Source organism: Microsporum canis, genomic scaffold (genome assembly GCF_000151145.1).
Source record: "Microsporum canis CBS 113480 supercont1.4 genomic scaffold, whole genome shotgun sequence".
NCBI lineage: Eukaryota > Fungi > Ascomycota > Eurotiomycetes > Onygenales > Arthrodermataceae > Microsporum > Microsporum canis.
The window spans coordinates 149,664-169,141 of record NW_003299166.1 but is presented as its reverse complement, the minus strand read 5'-3'; the positions used below and the strand labels follow the sequence as shown (position 1 = coordinate 169,141).

At 47.6% G+C, this 19,478-nt stretch overlaps 6 protein-coding genes and 2 non-coding genes across 8 annotated transcripts; 6 read left to right on the top strand and 2 right to left on the bottom strand.

Annotated features, from left to right (window-relative positions):
* Nucleotides 1–151: 151 nt before the first annotated feature.
* MCYG_04037 (s import receptor) lies at nt 152–2,304 on the top strand (the record flags this gene model as incomplete). Its single annotated transcript, XM_002846254.1, has 5 exons — nt 152–467; nt 525–604; nt 671–1,418; nt 1,505–1,978; nt 2,051–2,304. The coding sequence occupies 5 exons, from the start codon at nt 152–154 to the stop codon at nt 2,302–2,304; spliced, it is 1,872 nt and encodes a 623-aa protein (XP_002846300.1).
* Nucleotides 2,305–3,181: 877 nt separating this feature from the next.
* On the top strand, nt 3,182–4,764 carry MCYG_04036 (uncharacterized protein; the record flags this gene model as incomplete). The annotated part of the gene is made up of 3 exons (XM_002846253.1): nt 3,182–3,191; nt 3,297–3,502; nt 3,562–4,764. 3 exons carry the CDS (start codon nt 3,182–3,184, stop codon nt 4,762–4,764), a joined length of 1,419 nt encoding a protein of 472 aa, XP_002846299.1.
* Nucleotides 4,765–6,680: 1,916 nt separating this feature from the next.
* On the top strand, nt 6,681–8,762 carry MCYG_04035 (uncharacterized protein; the record flags this gene model as incomplete). Its single annotated transcript, XM_002846252.1, has 7 exons — nt 6,681–6,728; nt 7,244–7,339; nt 7,755–7,871; nt 7,982–8,031; nt 8,122–8,155; nt 8,397–8,469; nt 8,572–8,762. 7 exons carry the CDS (start codon nt 6,681–6,683, stop codon nt 8,760–8,762), a joined length of 609 nt encoding a protein of 202 aa, XP_002846298.1.
* A 311-nt stretch (nt 8,763–9,073) lies between these two features.
* Nucleotides 9,074–9,176, top strand: MCYG_10539. Its single transcript has one exon. It is a non-coding gene; the product is annotated as a tRNA-Arg (tRNA).
* Nucleotides 9,177–9,391: 215 nt separating this feature from the next.
* On the bottom strand, nt 9,392–11,745 carry MCYG_04034 (SLY1; the record flags this gene model as incomplete). The annotated part of the gene is made up of 4 exons (XM_002846251.1): nt 9,392–10,908; nt 10,972–11,354; nt 11,415–11,643; nt 11,706–11,745. The coding sequence occupies 4 exons, from the start codon at nt 11,743–11,745 to the stop codon at nt 9,392–9,394; spliced, it is 2,169 nt and encodes a 722-aa protein (XP_002846297.1).
* Nucleotides 11,746–13,162: 1,417 nt separating this feature from the next.
* Nucleotides 13,163–17,213, top strand: MCYG_04033 (C-x8-C-x5-C-x3-H type zinc finger protein; the record flags this gene model as incomplete). The annotated part of the gene is made up of 7 exons (XM_002846250.1): nt 13,163–13,807; nt 13,866–14,041; nt 14,095–14,189; nt 14,255–14,777; nt 15,189–15,291; nt 15,348–15,922; nt 15,983–17,213. 7 exons carry the CDS (start codon nt 13,163–13,165, stop codon nt 17,211–17,213), a joined length of 3,348 nt encoding a protein of 1,115 aa, XP_002846296.1.
* A 735-nt stretch (nt 17,214–17,948) lies between these two features.
* MCYG_10538 lies at nt 17,949–18,032 on the top strand. Its single transcript has one exon. It is a non-coding gene; the product is annotated as a tRNA-Thr (tRNA).
* A 239-nt stretch (nt 18,033–18,271) lies between these two features.
* Nucleotides 18,272–19,453, bottom strand: MCYG_04032 (HORMA domain-containing protein; the record flags this gene model as incomplete). Its single annotated transcript, XM_002846249.1, has 8 exons — nt 18,272–18,284; nt 18,352–18,630; nt 18,699–18,766; nt 18,834–18,979; nt 19,038–19,066; nt 19,237–19,262; nt 19,326–19,351; nt 19,405–19,453. The coding sequence occupies 8 exons, from the start codon at nt 19,451–19,453 to the stop codon at nt 18,272–18,274; spliced, it is 636 nt and encodes a 211-aa protein (XP_002846295.1).
* Nucleotides 19,454–19,478: the final 25 nt, after the last annotated feature.

Here is a 19,478-nt window from a genome sequence, read left to right as displayed (position 1 = left end):
AAAACAACTGCCAACTCGCTCTCGCGGCCAACCTGTTTGTTAACCATCTGTCGAGACGAATTAAGCAAAAGGATAGCGACTGCTTATAGATTTGGCTGGCGGTACTAGAAACTGTCAATCTAGTGCTCTACATATTTGAACGCAACACACCATGTCGCCCGTCGAGCCAGTCCCATCTCTTCCACCGTCCACTCTTCAGCAGCATATCGAGAATACGGCAGCTTCATCATCACCCTCTGTTTGGGATCGTATCTCGACATGGGCATCAGAAAACAAGGCCCTAGTTTATACAATTGCTGGTGTGGCAGTCGTGGTGACCAGTGCTGGTGTAGTGTACTATCTCTCTGACTCTGGCCGACCAACCCAGGTTTCCGGCCAATCGGGAGAGAAGCGCAAGAGTAAAAAGGAGCGACGAAAGGAGAAAAAGGCTGAACAGGAGAAAAAGGCTGCTGCGTCGGACAAGTCTGGTATGGCAGACTTACCTGCATCAGACACCATTTCATAGCTGCTAATGCAAGATATAGACACGAAGGCGACGACAGAGCAGGCCCCAGAAGAGCTTCCAGAGGTCGATGAATCGAACGTCGACAGCCTACCTGCCCAGGTATGTTTACATTTAAGAGTACGCTGAAAAGACTTGGTGCTTACTGATTTGTCTCCCTATACGCAGACTAGAGAACGCTACGCTGGAATCCTCAAAGCCGCGGGAAACAAAGCGTTCGGATCAAAGGACTACAACAGGGCAATCGAGCTATATGGCAAGGCTATCCTCTGCAAGCCTGACCCTGTCTATTATTCTAACCGTGCCGCCTGTTACAATGCCCTCGGCGAATGGGAGAAGGTGGTAGAGGACACGACAGCAGCTTTGGCCATGGATGATGAATACATCAAGGCAATGAACAGACGAGCAAACGCATACGATAAACTTGGAAAGTATAGCGAGGCCTTGCTCGATTACACTGCTAGCTGCATCCTCGATGGATTCGCCAGCGACACTGGCAAGGCTGCTGTAGAAAGGTTGCTCAAGCAAGTAGCAGAGGAGAAAGGCCGGGCTATCCTGGAGGGCAAAGGTAAGAAATTGCCCAGCGCCACTTTCGTCTCAAACTATCTCCAGAGCTTCCGACCGAAACCAATCCCGGAGGAGCTCGATGAGTCGGTTGAACTGAAGGAAGATAGCGGCCTGGGGCAGCTCCGAAAGGGATTGCTAGCAGTTGCCAAGTCAACCGGAGATGGATACGATGAGTCTGCCAGATCGTTCGAAAAGGCGTTGGAGCTAGGAGACCTTGGCAAATTCGAGGCTCTGGCGCTGAATATGCGTGCCACCTTCACCTACCTAGCTGGTGAAGCAGCTGCAGCACTGGCTGACCTAAACAAGAGTATCGAGCTTGATCCATCACTCGTCCAGAGCTACATCAAGCGTGCCAGTTTATACTTGGAGATGGGTATGTGTGACCACCCCTTATGACATGTTATACAGAGTACTGACTGTTGTTGTTTGTTACAGGTAACCGGGAATCAGCACAGGACGACTTTGACCTAGCTGTGACCCAGAACAAGGATGACCCGGATATTTACTACCACCGCGCACAACTGCATTTTATCCTCGGCGAGCTTGGAGAAGCTGCTAAAGATTACCAGAAATCCATCGATCTTGACCGAGACTTTATCTACTCCCACATCCAACTCGGCGTAACGCAATACAAGTTGGGCTCTGTTGCATCGGCTATGGCTACATTCAAACGGACTCTTAAGAACTTTGAGAACGTAGCCGAGGTGTACAACTACTACGGTGAGCTTCTGCTCGACATGCAGAAGTTTTCCGAGGCCATTGAGAAATTTGACAGAGCTGTTGAGTTAGAGAAATCTAACAAACCCTGGAGCATCAACGTTCTCCCCCTCATCAACAAAGCCCTTGCTATCTTTCAATGGAAGCAGGACTTCCAAGAGGCCGAGAACCTCTGCCAAAAGGCTCTCATCAGTTCGTTCCCCCAACCATACCACTACTCCACCGTCTGTTTTGATCCCCGATCCCGCTAACTCTTTTGCACAGTTGATCCCGACTGTGATATTGCCATCGCCACCCTTGCGCAGCTCCTGCTCCAACAAGGAAAAGTCTCGCAAGCGCTAAAGTACTTTGAACGAGCTGCAGAATTAGCCCGAACAGAAGCCGAGGTGATCAACGCCGTCTCGTACGCCGAAGCTACTCGCGCCCAGCTTGAGGTACAGGAGAAGTATCCCAAGCTTGCCGCCAGGCTAGCACAGATGGGCGGTGCAGCTGGACTCGGCGCTCCCGGTGCTTTCTAAGGTTGAACACACGAATTAGTACTTGATACTCAAAAGATTTTTCTTCTCAAAAAAAAAAAGAAGACGAAGATGATGCTCACCCGACCGATCTTATTGAACCGTGTACGCTTTTTCTAACCAACTCCTGTTTTATTATTATAACCTCCCTTTGTTTTCCCTATGTCTTCATCCTGTACTGTAAATAAATAGTGGTCACCTTGCTTTTTCCCTTTTTTTTCGCCCCATGCGGTTGCAGTTGATGAAGGGAAGTCTTTTGCCGTCTAATGTCCTCTCCCTGCGTGTAAATGTATACTATCATGGCTTCCAGATTATCTCACTTCCTCCAGGCTTACCTCCTTTTATATTACTTCGAACCACCGGTTAAAAAAAGCCGCCGCTTACTAAGTCAGTCTGTCCAATTAGAGTTCAGCCGAAGTACCTCCTCTCGTATTTTGTGTGGGGAGGTACTTCTTGCTTGTCCCCACCCTTAGCCGGCAGGCGCCGTGACTCGCTTCTGCCGCTTGCCGCTTGTTCCTCCCCCATCTTCCTTTTCTCTCCTTCTTGTCCTCTTCTCTCTGTCCTTCTTCTTGCTCTGCTACGTACTCTCATCCCAGTCTAAGACTATACGCTCTAGATTCTGTTCTTACTTTACTTCAGTAGTTACGGGATAACTATCGATCAAGAGCTAACCCTCTAGGTACATACACATTGGTAACGGCCTGTTACGTCACTGGTTGGATGAACGAGCTGTCACCCCGCAACGGCCACGACACATAGACATTCTTACTATACCTGTGAAGCAAGGCAAAGGTGGAGAAGAAGACCGTCTACATTCAACCACACTACCCTTCCGTAACTAACTACCACTTGAGATTTTATTTTCCGAGTTCTCGTCGCCATGGCGTCAGGTACGTTTTGTTCGCAATGCTTCCATCCCACGACGTATTGGAAGGTGGGAGAAACGCCTTGTCTGAAGCTGAGATGTTAATTTTTGAATCTCTCTCTCACCATAGTAACTTTACATGTCGTTCCCATCGAAGAAAATGACTCCATAGGGGCACGGACGATCAACTTGACATACCCGATATACCGTTGCATCGTCGGTCGTTCTTCAAAGTCCGGGGCTAATAAGTTAACCGCTGCCGAAGATAACTTACGATTTGACAACCGTGTTGTCTCTCGAAACCATGCTGAGTTTTATGCCGACCTAAAGGAGAAGGTGAATATATCAATAACACTTTCAGGCAAGGTGCGGGTTCTAACCATGTAACTTTATAGCAAATTTATCTTACAGACACTTGCTCCATGCATGGGACCTCGGCGAATGATACCAAATTGACATCAAAACCTGTGTTAATCTCGAATGATGATATTGTTACCTTGGGGGATACCGTTAATCGCGGACAAGGTAAAAATGACCCTTGTAATTCTTTATGTGCAGAATCTAACCTGTCTCGCAAAATAGAGTCATTCAAGCCAGTTAAAATTCGTATTGGAGTTACTTGGGAAAACAATTCTCCAGTTACACCCTCTTGCGACGCACCAGCCACTAATACATTCGCTGTTCCAGAAGATGGAGAGGATAGTGATGTCGAAAATAAGTGTGATGGTAATGCCAGTATCGAAAATGACGCTTTCATTCCGTGGCAAGACATATCGTCAAATTCAGATGCTGGTATCATATCAATTAGGTCATCTCCCGAGCCTGCAGGTTTCGAGACAGAAATTACCTCATCCCAGGCTAGCAAAGACGCTGATGATGACAAACTTCCATCTAATTATCAAAATATCACCTTAACGGAGAACCCAGAATTAGCTGCTTCTATTCCGGCAAGGGAACCTTTCTGTTTTCCAATAGTTGAAGGCAATTTGAACTGCAACGCCCCGCCTATGAATGGCCATGGATTAGTTACTGCCTTTGACTTTTCAAATCCCCCAGCCCAGATGTCTACCGAAAAGAACCAGACCCTGGCCCTGGAAGATTCCCACTTTGGATCATCTTTGACAGCCCGGCCTTGGACTACCTCAGAAAATATCAACGAAGACTTCACGGAATATTCATCCTCGGACCCTTATCCACTCCTGGTTAAGGCTGATTATCTTAAACAGAGAGGCGTCCCACAACATTTTACGCCCATGGGGAAAGTTGTCAAGCCACGGGACGCGCAGGCCCACTCATATGCAGCTAACCTTAGTACTTGCTCTACTAAACGTAAGTTTAGTGACTCCTGCTTCGCCGAGCATGAAGAGAGTCAAGATCTTCCGGATGCTCAACCTCGAGAGACGTTTACAATGGCCGAATCAATCAAGGATTGTGAAGACGAGCGCCCACGGAAGCGTGTTAAAATCATAGAGGCTCATCAGTCTTCCCCTGCCGCAGTTTTTGCTCGATATGCTGCCACCGCTATTACTGGAGCAGTTGTTGGTGGAATAGGAGCAGTTATCGCACTTGCTTCTCTTCCGCCGAACTTCTTTGATTAAGAAAATAATGGCCGTTCTCTTACAAACTAATTTCTACCTCCACATCTTCTCCATTTATATGTCAAACTCAGGAAATATTTGATATCTCCATCGATCTCGGCTTGATGACAAACGGCTGAACTATGCACTGGCGTGGGATTATGGAGTTAGCAACGGAAATGGAGTATGGATGGGTGTCTACTGTTTCTTCTTTTATCCATCTTGGAGGGTTCCCTTTTCACGTGGCTTCTGCTTAACTATGCTGGCGAATATGGAACTGGGTCAAATGGGGGGTTTTTTTTTACCTTGTTGGCTTCGGGTTTACGATATGGAACGATCTGTCTATTCTATCCCTTGATAGTATTTACACTGTCTGCACCGTAGCTTCTCTCTGCTCAATTTCGACAGTTCTCTCGTTTAATCCCGTTTGTGTCTTTCTTATTTCCATCCTCTATGGATTTAAAGCAGTATACGCTATTTATGTGGCCAGAGGAATCCATCCACCTGGAACAGCCGGATTGGTATTCTTCATAACCACCGAAGAGTCTCTCCTAACCGACAATATATCTCAGCCTAACTCATAACTTGGGTATTAACCAAATCAAACATCCTCATCTTTGCTTTTATGGTTCACAATCCTCATAACGATAGCGCATCCGCTTTTTGCGTGGATAGAATAAATATTTAGGCTTAAAAAGGTCCCACACCTAGCCTAGAGGAAATAAATGAAGAATAGGGGAGATACGCAGAGTAAGATGTGCTGTTTTTGAAAGAGAAGAGCAGGGCGCCTCTTGTTTGAGCGAGGTGAAGGCCAAAGCGGTAGATGATGTATAAATAATGTTTTATGCAAGGTCAATGAAGAAGTTAGTTATGCTGCGCTAGAAAAGGCTTGGCTAAAGACTAAGTTAACTTACGACGTCGCAAGCAATATCATCCAAGGGGCTTCGACTTTTGAGTATTCCGCTCTTGTAGTTGGCAACGCTGCGGAGTAAAGCCACTTTGAGGGATGTGTGGCCAATTATTGAGAAGATGAAAGGCCTAAATTTTCACTGGCTGATGTCGAATTATTTACTCATGCGGTAACACAGGCTGCGGATAGCTGCATATATTGCTCAGATGGGTCGAATCACAACCTCGATCCTAGCCCGACCCCTATCTGACGTGCATGGTATAACTAACATTCTATTTCCAGCTGGTCTTTGATTGAGGCACCAAGTACGGAGTACTCCGTACGGGAGATGGCCTTGCCTGTTGACTCGGGGTCATTTCATCTTACATAGTAAGAATTACTGTGCGCAAACCCCTTGGCTGTTCAAGTGACTCTCATCCGGAAATTCGATCTAGTTCAATAAATAATACCATTTGTTCTTGGACGATGGCCGCTCAGCTGCACATTTGTGTCTTGATTACCCCTTTCCTTTCTTTTCCTCGTGTATACATGCTCTTTGAGATGAGTATGATTCCACAATTAAGAATCATATCAAATTGCTTTATTCGAAACCACCTACATGTTACATGGGCGCGCCGGCCAGACCTCTTAAGTACGAGTCGACACTTGGACTTCGCGTGGCGCACGAAAAACACATAACATAGGTGCACGCGGTGCCGCCCCTTTGAGGCGATGTGACCCCAATTTTCGCCGCAAGCATCAAATAATGCACAAGAGCCGAGAATAGACAACTATAAAGTAGGCTTCTTGCAGACACCTTTCTTTTCCCTGGCTGAATAATTCGATTGCTAATGATGCTTCATATATGCGGCAATCCATTTTGGGTAGCCGATACCCTGTGCAACAATCGCTTCCTCTTGATTATTCCAGCTCTCATTCGCCCATGAGAAGAATAATATACGGACTATATCTACGGACCATATATCTGTTTGGAGGCTGTACTCCTTTTCTTTTCTTTTCCTGCTAGATACTGAAGATCCTGGTTACCATGACTGACTCCTTACAACTCAAGCTACTGGAGTCTGAATCTGTTTTTGTATGGCCCCTAGTCTACTGGGCACTTATAGCATCCCCACATTTCATGTCCTAGCATGAAATAAGTGTTGATGGGCGTTGCAACCGAATGATTATACTCTCCATGGTCTCCATATCTCGTCTTTTCATGGCCTGTGATGCATGACAAGGCCTAACCGACACCATGTCCGCATCAGCTTCAAAAATCTCTCGTCTATTATTACCTCTGTTCCACCACCACATTATCCCAGCGCCCTTCTATCTGGCGTCTAGTTACCCTATCAACCCGCTAACCCTTAAGGCATCTCCATTACACAGCATCTCCGACATGAGCATTTCACCTTGTCTCTGGGTCTCAAGGTTGCATCAAGACTCCGAACCAGCAGATTGCACAAATGAAACTCGTTCCCACTTACGGAGTACTCCGTGTGGCTCTGTGGCATACGGTATTCCTGTCATAAATCTTCGCGAAACGAGCAACATTGAATGGACCAGCCGTGAGAACAGAATACTAATTCTTGACTCTACTTGTGACAGTTAGCGGTGTGTAAGGAGGTGGCCCATCAAAGGTCATTGTACTACATGACCGTTGACAGGCCCCCAGCAGTGGCTCGCCAGCCTGCTGGTGTCCTGGTCAGTTGACTCTTGACCCCATTTCTCGGCTCGTACTCACGTCACTGGCATGGCCCCTTTGAGTGCCCAGTGCAGATCAATAGGCTTATCCTTTAGTCATTTCCTCTCTGTGCGGCTATCCTTCTTCTTTGGTGCCTCGTGAAGTAGGCGCAAGTCAGCTCTAGATTTTCCTCACAGGATGAAACGGAGGCAGCCTAACAGTCCACGTTGCGGTTCTATACGCAATAGCTACCAAGTTATGCAGGTCCTTAAAAAATCTAAGAATGCTGATTTTATTCCTTAGTTCAGAGTTTCTTATCGAAACTTATATCTGCACAACGGATTTTCCCGTTGCAGAAAGGCCCATCCTACGCTAAATTCAAGCAACTTCTCGTTAGCTTTTTCATTACCGGGTTAGCTGATACTCTCCCCACAGCAAGTAACCCCAGGCAGTGCATGTCAATGGGGGGCTGTGTTCAATGAAGCCCGACTTTGGTGTTACCGCAGGTTTACCGGACCAGCAACAATCACGAAGCTAAGCATAGCGGCTGATGTATGTGCATGGCTACCAACTTACAGTAACCGAAGTCCACCGAAGCCGAACTATGCCAGCTCACGGTTTCCCTTTAGCCTAATGAAGGCAAGGAATACGGCAATTGACAGTCTACTACCCTGTGGTTTTCAGTTGCCGCGCCTGCACAGAGCCTTGTACGGTATGTTACGCCGGCCAAGTGTTCAAGGGCTATTAGGAGGAGGATTCAATACCCGTTAGGCTGGATATCAACTCTTTTTTATATAAATAGCCGCCTAGTCACCCGCTCTTTGGCCATTGTTATGGTCAGTATCATTTTGCGATTCTCCCTCACTTTCTTCTATACAAACTACCCCAAAATACTGCTGGTAACATCAAGCATTTGCGGGATACACTGTTGGGATAGGCTACAATATCCTGCATTTTTTTTTTTTGGTTAATCTTGACGTTTGCAAGAAAGGAATTCCTATAGCCGGCCACTGCTTACTAGTGCTTCCAAGGCAATTGATATGGCGCAACAAGCCCAGGACACATCAATCTATCTAGATCCCCAACACTTGTCCTGCAATAACGGGAGAACATTTCTTACGTGCAGGTCCTGTGCGGGCAATCCACCGAGGTAAGCACGTTGATTGAGTATGGAAGAACATTGGCCTGTACGAGTCAGGCCAACTTCTCCAGAAAACAGATCCGGGGCTAAATCTGCGGTAACCGTGTTTAGGGGATATGAGTGCGAGGACTGCCAAGGCGATGGATTTAATATATACGTATGCGGACATTGCCAGCATGCACTTGTATCCGCGGGAGCAAGTATTCGACAGTTTACGAATTGCCCATCGACAGCTAGCGCGCCTACCATCAAACCCTCGCAATCATCTTCCCTTGACCACTCTCCAGGCCTTAACAACTTAGCCTCTCCCCGGAATAATCACCGAAGACGTGGGGAGGGTAGAGCGGGAAATAGTGGGAGCGGTGGCTGTGGATTTGGGATTGGCACACCCTGAGCGCAGGTTCAGCGGTTGATATGCCGGGTACCATGTCCTTGCTTTTACCCGTGTGAAGCGTCCCTAGACATCTGTTTTTTCAATTCAGAGCTTCAATATTTGACCGCAGTCCCAATGTATATTTCTCTCATCTGGCAGCTGTGTTGGGATATTTTATACATTCACGGGCAGAATATGCCTCTCTTGTTGTTTCTCGGCGGTCCGACAGTAAGTAAAACGGCCCTCGTGGCGTAATGGTTAACGTTTCAGACTTCTAAGCCACGTGATCCTAGATTACGTTCTCTGATATCTGACTATCCCGGTTCGAGTCCGGGCGGGGGTGCTTCTTTTTTTTTTTTTATACATTCTTTTACTATGAAAATAGGTAAATAGTAGTAGTAGGTATGACAGCAGTTACTGATGTGATTTGGGGGTTGTGGAATCTATTCAACTTAGATAGGATTGCCAGCGTAGGCTCATGAGTAAATCATAATATTCACCATGCCATTAGTGTTTTGACAAAGGGATATACTTGGGTTTCTAGCGAGGCATCACCTATCAGCTCTCTTGTCCAAGTTTCCCAAGAGCCTCCGTCAGGAAGTCGTCAGCATTTAAGAGTTCGGTACTACCATATACAACCCTTCTCCCGGGATTAAGACCAGAGGAATTAGATGTACCACTGGCACCGGCGTTTGCTCCATTTCCTCCAGAGATGCCTGCTCCAGCCTGTCCGCCCCCAGTACGATGCACCCAATCCTGCAAATTGCCGTATTCGTCCATGCTGCCGCCACCGACAGTGAAGACAATACCTTCATTGAATGCCTGGCGTCTCTGGCCAAATGTTGCACTTGTTCCAATCGTTGTCGTCCCACTAGACTGGGCGTTGCGTGTGGATGCAACCGAAGGTGGCATGGCACCGCGAGCGTTTGCACTCCGTGGGTCAAAGTAGAGGTAATTCTCTGTGAGCGCTATAGTCGAACTGGACGCTGCCGATGGGTCCATGATTGATTCCGTAATCTTCGTGATGGTGAGGTCTTTGTTGGCAGGGAGGAAGTTTTTGACGCCCGAGATAAGCGAATCGAAGTTTGCGCCAAGGGCGCCTGCCGTGATACGGTCTGTGAGGCGGTTGGAGAGGGAGGAAAAGCCCCGGAAAAGATCGGATGACGGCTGCTGGGGCGCTGTTGATGTTGATGTCGACATCATTGTCATTCGGGTAACTTCTCGTACGCGCTTCACGTAAGCTAAGGGGCTGATATCAGTACAGCCAGCTTGTTTCAGTGCTTCCTCAAAGCTATTCAGTTCTGCACGAGATAAATCCGATTCTGTGCTTAAGAACCAAATTATGAATAATCTCAGTTTATCGACGGGGTTGTTCCCACGTTCGGTGTCTGATATAATCTCAAGCATCTGCGCTTTGTTTTGTTTGTTGATATTTTCTTCAAGTTGGAAGAAGTTGTCAAGCTGGCGGTCTTTGATCCCCTTGAGTAAGGCGGTAGCGATGTTCATGTGCATATCCAGAAGAGCTTTCCGTTCACGTAGCTCCGGAAGGAGTGTGATGGCGGTTTTCAGATGCTGAGCAGATGCACTAGCATCAATGTTGAGATCTTCGATTGAAGACGCCCCCGTCTTCTTGGTGATCTCGTTTGCATCGTCTTTATACCGAGTTAATTCGGCATCAATATCTTCAGCAACCTGGGGGAACGGGACTCCTGCGTTTCGATTCCAAAAGAAGTCATTAACGTTCAAGTCGTAAGATCTGGTTGTGGTCCCCTTGGCTAAATTCGACTCGTCGACGGGTGACTCTACCGTAATGCGGTTCAGATGCATTTTCAAGACATCATGAATAAGCGACTGGTAGGTCCATGAGTGGGAAAGCATGGGAACAAGGTCAACGTTTCGATCGATGATTATGAGAACAGGTCTGCTTGAGGGCAGGGCGCCTCCCTGTCGCTGATTATTACCGGAAAAGAGGTTATCCTTGGAATTTAAGATATGATCGCGAAGTTTTCGATCGAGTTTCGCGGCTATCAGTTCGGCTGCACCGCCTTTGGGGCATCTGATGATGGGTATCGATCCTAAGCGGGAGATTTTTTAGCAATAGCCTCTTTACTGCGTTGTACACATGCATATAAGCTTACCCATTGTAACACTGACACTAAACAAACCGCTGACGATTCTATCCACAACAGCATCCAGCTCTTCATCTTTGGTAGTTGCACTATTGATTTTCCAGTATGTATCCTTCCCCATTCCTAAACTGAATAGCTCCGGCTCTGCAACAGTAAAATTTAGATATTGGTCGTAGATCTGCGCAACCTTGTCTGCTGTTCCGCTAGAGGCGATCTCCGCAGCAAAGTCTTCAAGGGTAGGCCGGGGAACGGAGGAGAGAAAGTTAACATATGCGGGGGAGTAGAGGCCTTTTGACAGATCGGAAGTAATCATCTTAATATTTTCAGCGGTTGGTTCAACCAAATATATAACAGGGACGTCTGGAATGGGGTAGCGACGAGAATTCAAATTACTATCCTGCGGTCAGCCGTACATGAAGGGTTTTGTTGGGGGGGAGTTGGTGCGAACGAACAGGTGGATTGTGACTCCCCAGCTTCGAAGGTCATTTACACGGAGGACACTGCTAATGACATCACGCCCGAGATTATCAAAAACAAGGATCTTCCACACCGGGTCACCGTCCTCGTTTAGTAGGGGGGCGGCACGAGGTATGAGGCCATCCTTCCCGATGGCGGCATCTCCCTGGAGCCCATTCTGATGCGGAATTTCCTGGTTCAGGTTTAATATATTCTCAATTGCGGCTGTCGAAGGGCGTTAGTGTCAGCAATATCATCTGCATAGCAGAATGGGCGGGAAAGCGTACCAATCTGGCGCTGCCGGAGGGAGAGAGGGCTAGATGCCATGGTAGCATCTAGTTACCGATGCTCTCTTGTGCCTGTCTTGATGCGGTGCGTAATCCAGAAGCAACAGGGTTAGCTAGCTGCGCTTCTCGCAATGTATGTCCATCCAACACAGTACAATCTAACGGCGCGTACACGGCATATCAGCTTTGCGAGAGCATATGTCCGTCTCCAAACTGCATTTACTCTTTTATCATATGCAAACGACCAACAGATCTGGACAAGGTGGAAGCTCTGCGATGGCTGACATAAGGCATCTGCACGTGATATCGGATCATAAAAGGGCCGAGACCACATGATATCATCACGTGAGGCTTAGAAACGCCTAACAAAAAGGTAAAAAAAATCCTTGAACGTCGCCTTTTTTTTCTCCCTTTCAACCTCCAACCTCAACGTCAACTCTTCTTCCTCCCCCAGACTTTGCACGGTGACGCCTTGCCCGTCTTCTTCTCAAAGCACTGTGGATGCAGGCTTGGGTCTTCTCTTTCTCGTGCATCTCTTGTCTCGGCCCTCCCTGTCACCACATACCGCATTTTATCGTAAAGAGCTCGCTATGCCACCAGCCTCAGAGTAATAATACGTCCTCCTCTTCCCTCCTTCCGCCCTCCCCCCTTTTTCTTGTTTGCTTAAAGGGGATACGCGCCGGCGCCGACGATCAGTTTTAAAAGCTGTTGATAATAGTCGTGTATGAAGGATACTCCGTACAACTGGACTGGCGCTAAAACTTAACAGGGAGAGAGAGAGCAGCTTGTGGATTTGGAGAAACGGGATATGCTGCACTTACTCCCAGCCACCTAAGATCTTGTACTCTTTTTTTTTATCTTTTTTTACTGTCTCTTTTGCTTTTCTCGTTTTCTTCTCTTGGGGAGTTGGTATATTAAAAATTGCGCAGAAGTGGAAAAGGAGGGAACTCTGCGGTTTTTCGAGGGTTAAAGAGCAGCCTCTTATCTCTCTATAAGACAGACAACTCTTCCCCAAGCGTCGCCAACTCGGCAGCAAAAAAAAAAAAGAAAAGAAAAGAAAAGAAAAGGGATACGGCGGCCCAACCTAACCCGGCTCCATTGCCATCATCTTCTCTTTTTTTTCTCCTGGCAAATGGTTCCAGAGCACACAACCTCTCCTCGGCCCTCTACATCCGCCTGCGTTAGAAAGAGCCGCTCCCCAGTACTGCGAGGGCGCAAAAGGAGACAAGCAAAAGCGGCATCAGAAAGCTTACGTGATTCTGGCGTGACGCCACTCATACTAGCCATATCAGGCTAGTCTTAGCTTTGTCAGCCTTAAAGCAGCCACAACTTTATACGGCCAGATCAAACCACGTGACCTGTACTTCGAAAGCGCCAACTTTTTCTTATTTACTTTCGTCATAGTTTCGATTTTATATCGAACTTCCCCGGCCTTTTTCTTCTTCTTTTCAACGACGATGGACTCAACCACGGATCCCAATCCACCTCCGCCGGCGGATCCGGGTGTAAGCCATTTCCACGGCGAGTTCTGGAATGGAATGAACCCGCTGTACGGCCCCGGTCAAGCGGTCGACCAGCCCTTTGGCATAGGGTGGGATCACCCTGTCTTCCGCCCAAGTCCACATTCACCTTCTCCTCAGACGAACCAGAGTCTCTATTCACTTCCTCAACAGCCGCATCAGCAGCAGCAGCAGCAGCAACAACAACAGCAACAGCAGCAACAACAGCAGCAGCAGCAACAGCAACCTCCACAGCAGCATGCATGGCAGCAGCAAACCTCGATCCAGCAGCAGCCTCTAGCTCTCGAATCACAGCAGCAGTTTTCTATCTCAAGTCCATACCGAGTGTCGCCCTACCATACACAGCAACCCTCCGCCTTTGACGCTGCGCAGGCAGCCTCTACATACCATACTTACGCCTATGACCCTCAGACCTTCTATACGACCCAACCGCAGATCCAGCAACACAGCACATTCGATCAGCATTCCGCAGGCGTGCAAACTCAACGAGTGGCCCAGCCCTCTTCTGCTCCAACAAACACGCTTGACCGACAGCCTCAATCCTCGTACTTAGTCCCAAGCAATTTGCAGATGGGAATTCAGGTATTTGCCCCAAGTCGCCTCTTTCCGATGTCCAGGATCTAACTTGTACCTTTCACAGCATGGAGGCCCAGCCAATTTCTCAAGCGACTTTACCGTTCGGCATTCCCACTCTCCTTATCACAATACCATTGACCCACACTTCCTTTCCGCACCGGAACAACAGCAGCAGCAACAACAGCAGCAACATCTATATGCTATCAATCCTGCAGAACTAGAACGACCCCAAACCCTAAAGTCAGTGCCTGGTTATATCGTAGCAGGGGAACTATACTGATCTCTACCTCTAGGAATACCAATTTACAAATGACAAATAGCCTGCAACCTGTAGCGCCGCAACCTCTCTCCGGATCGCTTGGCCATGTTCCCACTGTCTATCCCAACGGTATTTTTTTTTTCTTCTCAGATATTAGGCTCGTGTTATGTATTTTCGCTAATTCCCCTATCTAGGTCTCCAAGCCATCCTTCCTAAGCCTTCCACGGTCACCAAACCTCGCAAAAAGAAAGGCGTCGAGCAGAAAACGCAAACTCTCCTAAACAAGTTTATTACCAAACCTGCTGCCCAGCAGAGCAGTCAACTTATCAGTGAATCCTCAAGTGATTACAGCAGTGAAGAATCGGATGACGATCTCGAAATAGAAGAACCGCCCGCAGAACCTTCCCCTGTACCCGCTGTGCGGCCAGACGATCCCGAAGGTAAGATGAGGTATGATACAATTAAGGTGGTTTGGGCTCCGCGGAATCGCCATGCAAAAGCGGCCGACGTAAGGAATTCGATGATTCTATTTTCGGACCTTGTTAAGGGAGTTCGTGATACGTGGAAGGCTCGTAGCGAGGCCCTAAAAGCTGCAGAGAACCAGAACCTTGAAGACAAAATCCCAGCGCTCAAGAAGGAGGTGATTCTCCAGAGACGACTGCTAGATCTGATTATTAACAATACCCTGGAATTCGGACATCCGTCATACGTCAAAAGGTACGTCGCCACCTTTCTTTACCATTTAGCTCTCACTATTACCCCCTGTAGAAGCTCGAATCAATGGAGAACATTTTTATGTAGCCATATTAAGGCGATATTTGCTACAACATACATGTCCCACTCCTCGGATAATTGAAGGAGGAGACCGCTTGCGGCGCATGGTGAATGCTTGGTGGCAACTGCACACACTGCCCTAGCAATTTGAAATAGACATAGTTCTCCCAAAGCTTCAGTGTGTGCCTCCTAAGGGAGAAACTACATCTGCTACTGGAAATTCTATCGTCTAATTAATTCACTCCCCTCTTCTCATCCCATCACAGGCAGCACCTGTCGGCTCTTCTTTTATTTCGAGGGATTTTTAATCACCACTTAATATAGCATGTTCGAATACTTATTTATAATATATAGATTCGGCGAACATCCTAGTATTGTTGCGGCATTCTACTCTTTCCTACTGGATCGTCACACAGCGGCAGATAGTGATGGTCCCCTGACGGTCAACATATTAAAGGTTTCTATATCGACTCTTACGGAATGAAAAGCACTAATAGCTAACTGGTAAAATAGTTAATGGGGAAATTTACCACCATGGACCTTACTATGCTTGAAAAGACTAAAAATGATAAGATTCTCACACGGTTCGTCAAAAAGGGCGGGAGTACAATCAAGGAGCTGGCACAGCTTATCATGGATAATGCTGCATCTGCCAGCAAGAAGAAAGCTGAAGCTGCAAAATCTTCGGTTAAGGATGGCAATAATGCAGGCTCCTCTGGATCTCAACCTTCCAAGCTGCGAGAGGCAAGTAATAGCTCCTCCCAACCAGTTGCCGGCATCAAACGTGTGAGGGAAGATGACAATGGCACCACAATGACAAAGCGTGTTGTTTCTCCTTCATTTGCGAAAGCCGCTACTCGAATTGCTCCCGGCACCGCTTCCACTGTAGCGAGGAAGGCCCCTGCCGCGGCAAAGGACGTCAAATCAGCCTCCAATGGAGCTTCCCAGCCAGCGAAACCCAAAGCTAATATTGTCATACCTAAACCCACACCAAGTCTTTTCAGCAGTTTGATGTCGGCGTCGAAGAAACCCGGAACATCCAATGCTGCTCGTGCGGCGGCTGCTGCGGCTGCAAAAGAGAAGCCAACGTATGTTGTCCCCTTAAAACTACATCCCTATATGAACCCAACTTGCTAACTTTTAACTAGCGCTGTTGCTGAGGTCAAAAGTACCCCTCAACCGGCACCTCCTCCCGTAGCAAAACCTGCTTTCTCGTTCTCAGAGACTATGGCCAACTTAAACAAGCCTCGAGAACGCAGTCCATCAAAACTGGAAGAAGACGGCCCACCTGAAACAGATGAAGAACGCAAAAAGCGACTTCGAAAAGAGGCACGAAGGAAACTTCGAGTCACCTGGAAACCGGATAGTAGCCTTACTGAAGTGCGTTTGTTCACCCATGACCCCGAAGAAGAGATTGGCTATGACGACAGCATGATGCGTGACGTCGGGGATGTCGCTGGAGAGGGAAGGACTCTTAAGCTTCACCACGGTTTGGATGACTTGGAAGACGAGGATGAAGGCTGGAACGAAGAGTGTTTTACTCCATACACATCGATTTCAGCTATTGACTTCAGTGATCTCTCGGAAGAAGACCGCAACAGAAATTTCACTAAAACCGGCGGCTCCCAGGCTGCAGATAGCCCTGAAAGAGCGGCTCAAGAGCAGCGTGAGGCCACGACCCTTAGTGTTTTCTACACTTCTCCATCTGATATTCCAACCACCCCGAAGGAACCTCCGCCACCAGACAATGACGATGAGCCCTATAGCCCTCTTGTGCCATTTGGAGAGCCGGACCACTTTGTCAAGGCGCGGTCGCAGCGATACTTTGATTCCCGTTCGCCTCCTGTCCCGGCCACACCCCAGCCTAATTCAGCAGCACAGCCAACTAGCCAACCTCCCGTTGAACTGTCCTCATTATTAAAGATACTCCAGCAAAACCAGCAACCACAGCCACTGCAAGCCCAACAGCCATCTATACCCCCTAATGTACCCGACTTGCAACAAACCCTTGCACAGTTTACAGCCAATTCTCAGGCACCTCAATTGCAACAGACTCCTCAGCCAGGGCAGGCCCCCGGCTCACAAGGTCTGGATTTCCAGAAGCTATTAGCCGTGATGAATGCCCAGAAACAAATGCAGCAGGCCACTGCTTTTCCTCAGGTAGCTGCGCCCCAGGCTCCCAACCTGGCAGCTATTCTTTCCCAGCTTTCAAATCCCACCGTGCCACTACAGCAGCAGAACCAGGGCCAGGACTCCCAATCATACAGCCAGTCATATTACGAAGATGGAGAGAACAAGCGCAGCTACGAGGGCGACGATTCGTACGACTACAGCAAGCGTGCCAAGGTCAAAAAACATGTAAGCCTTCTTCATAGATAGTTCGCTTTCGTCATACATAGCCCTAGCTAACTGAGTTGCTACTGCCGCACAGCCCAAAGCAGGTTTGGTCCCCTGTAGGTACTGGAAAGAGGGAAAGTGTATAAAAGGAGACGAATGCACCTTTCGACATGATCCTCTCGAGTGAAATTTCTCCCCCACCGCCTGATTTAGTAAACTATTTACCCTCTTCCTGTCGACACTCTACGAGTGCAGGCCGTTCTCTACTTATTTTGCACTGTGGAGTTTGGAATTTTTCCTTTTTCTTTTTCAAACCAGCGATTGCGTTCCCTTCGGTTTTATCAGCTTTGCAAAGCGTTGCTGTTCTTCTACCTTGTATACTGTCGTCTCATTTATTTTCCCATTTGAATTCACCAATACCCCTGTTTAAACTCCACATACACATGTTTAATGTCTTTCTCTCCTTGCATTCTCAGTCCATGGCGTCAAGGCAGTGGAGCGGAGGCGCTGATCCCATTAGAATATCTGGTGTTCTGAACGGCGTGTACAGTATTATTACTATTATCATTATAGACGCTAATATTATGGGATGACCGATCATCTTGTCATCCAGTTTGGAGCAACTCAAACCCTTACGAAATCATACCCTACCCACACTATTGTCTAGTTATAATCTATCGGAACAAAACCATCTCCACGTCGACCCTTTGGAGTTTTATATCTCCTGCCAGCCCTCAATGCCTTGAGGTGAGCTGCGTCGAACTTTCGACATCCAAAGCCCATATGGCTTAGTTGGTAAAGCGCGTCACTAGTATTTCTCCAGCTATGACGAGATCCACGGTTCGAATCCGTGTGTGGGCATTTCTTTTTTCTTTTTTATATGGCTGATACTGTATTATATGACAACGACTTTTGCTCTACGTTATGTCAATGTCATCTTTTTGGTGTCGAGGAGGACATCAATGACTTAATATAGAATCCCTGGGCCTCACCAGTGGGGGAAACCACCTGTCCGTTATTCAAGGGAGAAAAGTAGATTTATGTATTTGTATATCTTCGATATTAACATAAACATCTCCCAGGGCAAAGTTTACATAAAACTATTCTGCCAGCCTGACTTACAAAATTAGACCTCGGTGCAGCAAGACGGATAGATGCTATGGAGGGTAAAAAAACGTACCTATAGCTGACCATTGTGTCGACACGGTGACTGCTTGTGCTGAAACTACGCAATTGGACTTTCTCCCCGTTTTCAATTTCTTTGGCATCGCTGTCCCCCCATTCTAATGGCACTTCTGAATCGGCATCGGCGTAAACCAGGACATTGAACGTGCAATTCCCATCTAGCATTGGCAAGAAGGTGACCGAGGCTGTAATCTGGCGGAATATGGCCTGTATCTCGTCTTGTATCTCCTTTTCAGATTTCTCGGGCGGTGCAGAAGAGCTGCTGGGTTGAGACCTGGTGAGTAAGAGATTAGCAGTGCCGTTTTCCAAGGGCGTAGCCGCCATTGACGAAGGTGAGCACACCCAGGATTTGCATTCTCGTCGGGGGTCTTTCGAGTAGACTTGCTCTTGGAGATTTTAAATATTTCGACCTTTACGGGAAGACGGTTAATTAGAACTGTGTGGAGGCAGGTCTGGGAAGCGGTTTGTTCAGCTCACATCGAACTGCCATCTCTCGACGTGTTCTCCGGTGTCCTTATCCGTGATAACGATGACAAGCTTGGATATCTTCCCTCCCAGCATCCACTTGTTCAGCTGCGACATTATCTTCTTGATATATGCCTTGACCTGGTCGTCGGCGGAGACTGGTGATATAAGAACGCTTTAGCGGGTATGAGGCACAGCGTAATAGGGCAGGCGAACCGAGCATGTTGAGGCCATATTTCTTTACCCTAGGATTTTGTAGTCAGTATTATATATTTATACACAGAGGGTCATTGTCTGAGGGTCGCTCACGCCGTGAAATCGTCTGCTGGGTATACGCCGCGTTGGAATCTTTTGGAGACGAGCCAAGGTCAGCGGGAAGAGAATAAGAACGTCTCTCTCTGGAGGATCAACACACAGGATAGAGTGAATAGAGTATTCAAACTAAGGACAGTAAAGATATCATCGTCAGCGAGCAGGCAGCAGAAGGAGTCGAGTTTCACCTACAAATTCAGAGACCAGCTTCGCAGAGCCTGGTGAGAACCGTTAGAGCTTCAGCTGCAAGCCATCCACGAGTTATCATTACCTTTCAACGACAGCTTGTGCACTTTCGACTTTTCTTTCTCCGGCGCCATCTTGAATGCGAGACGGTTTTCGTCT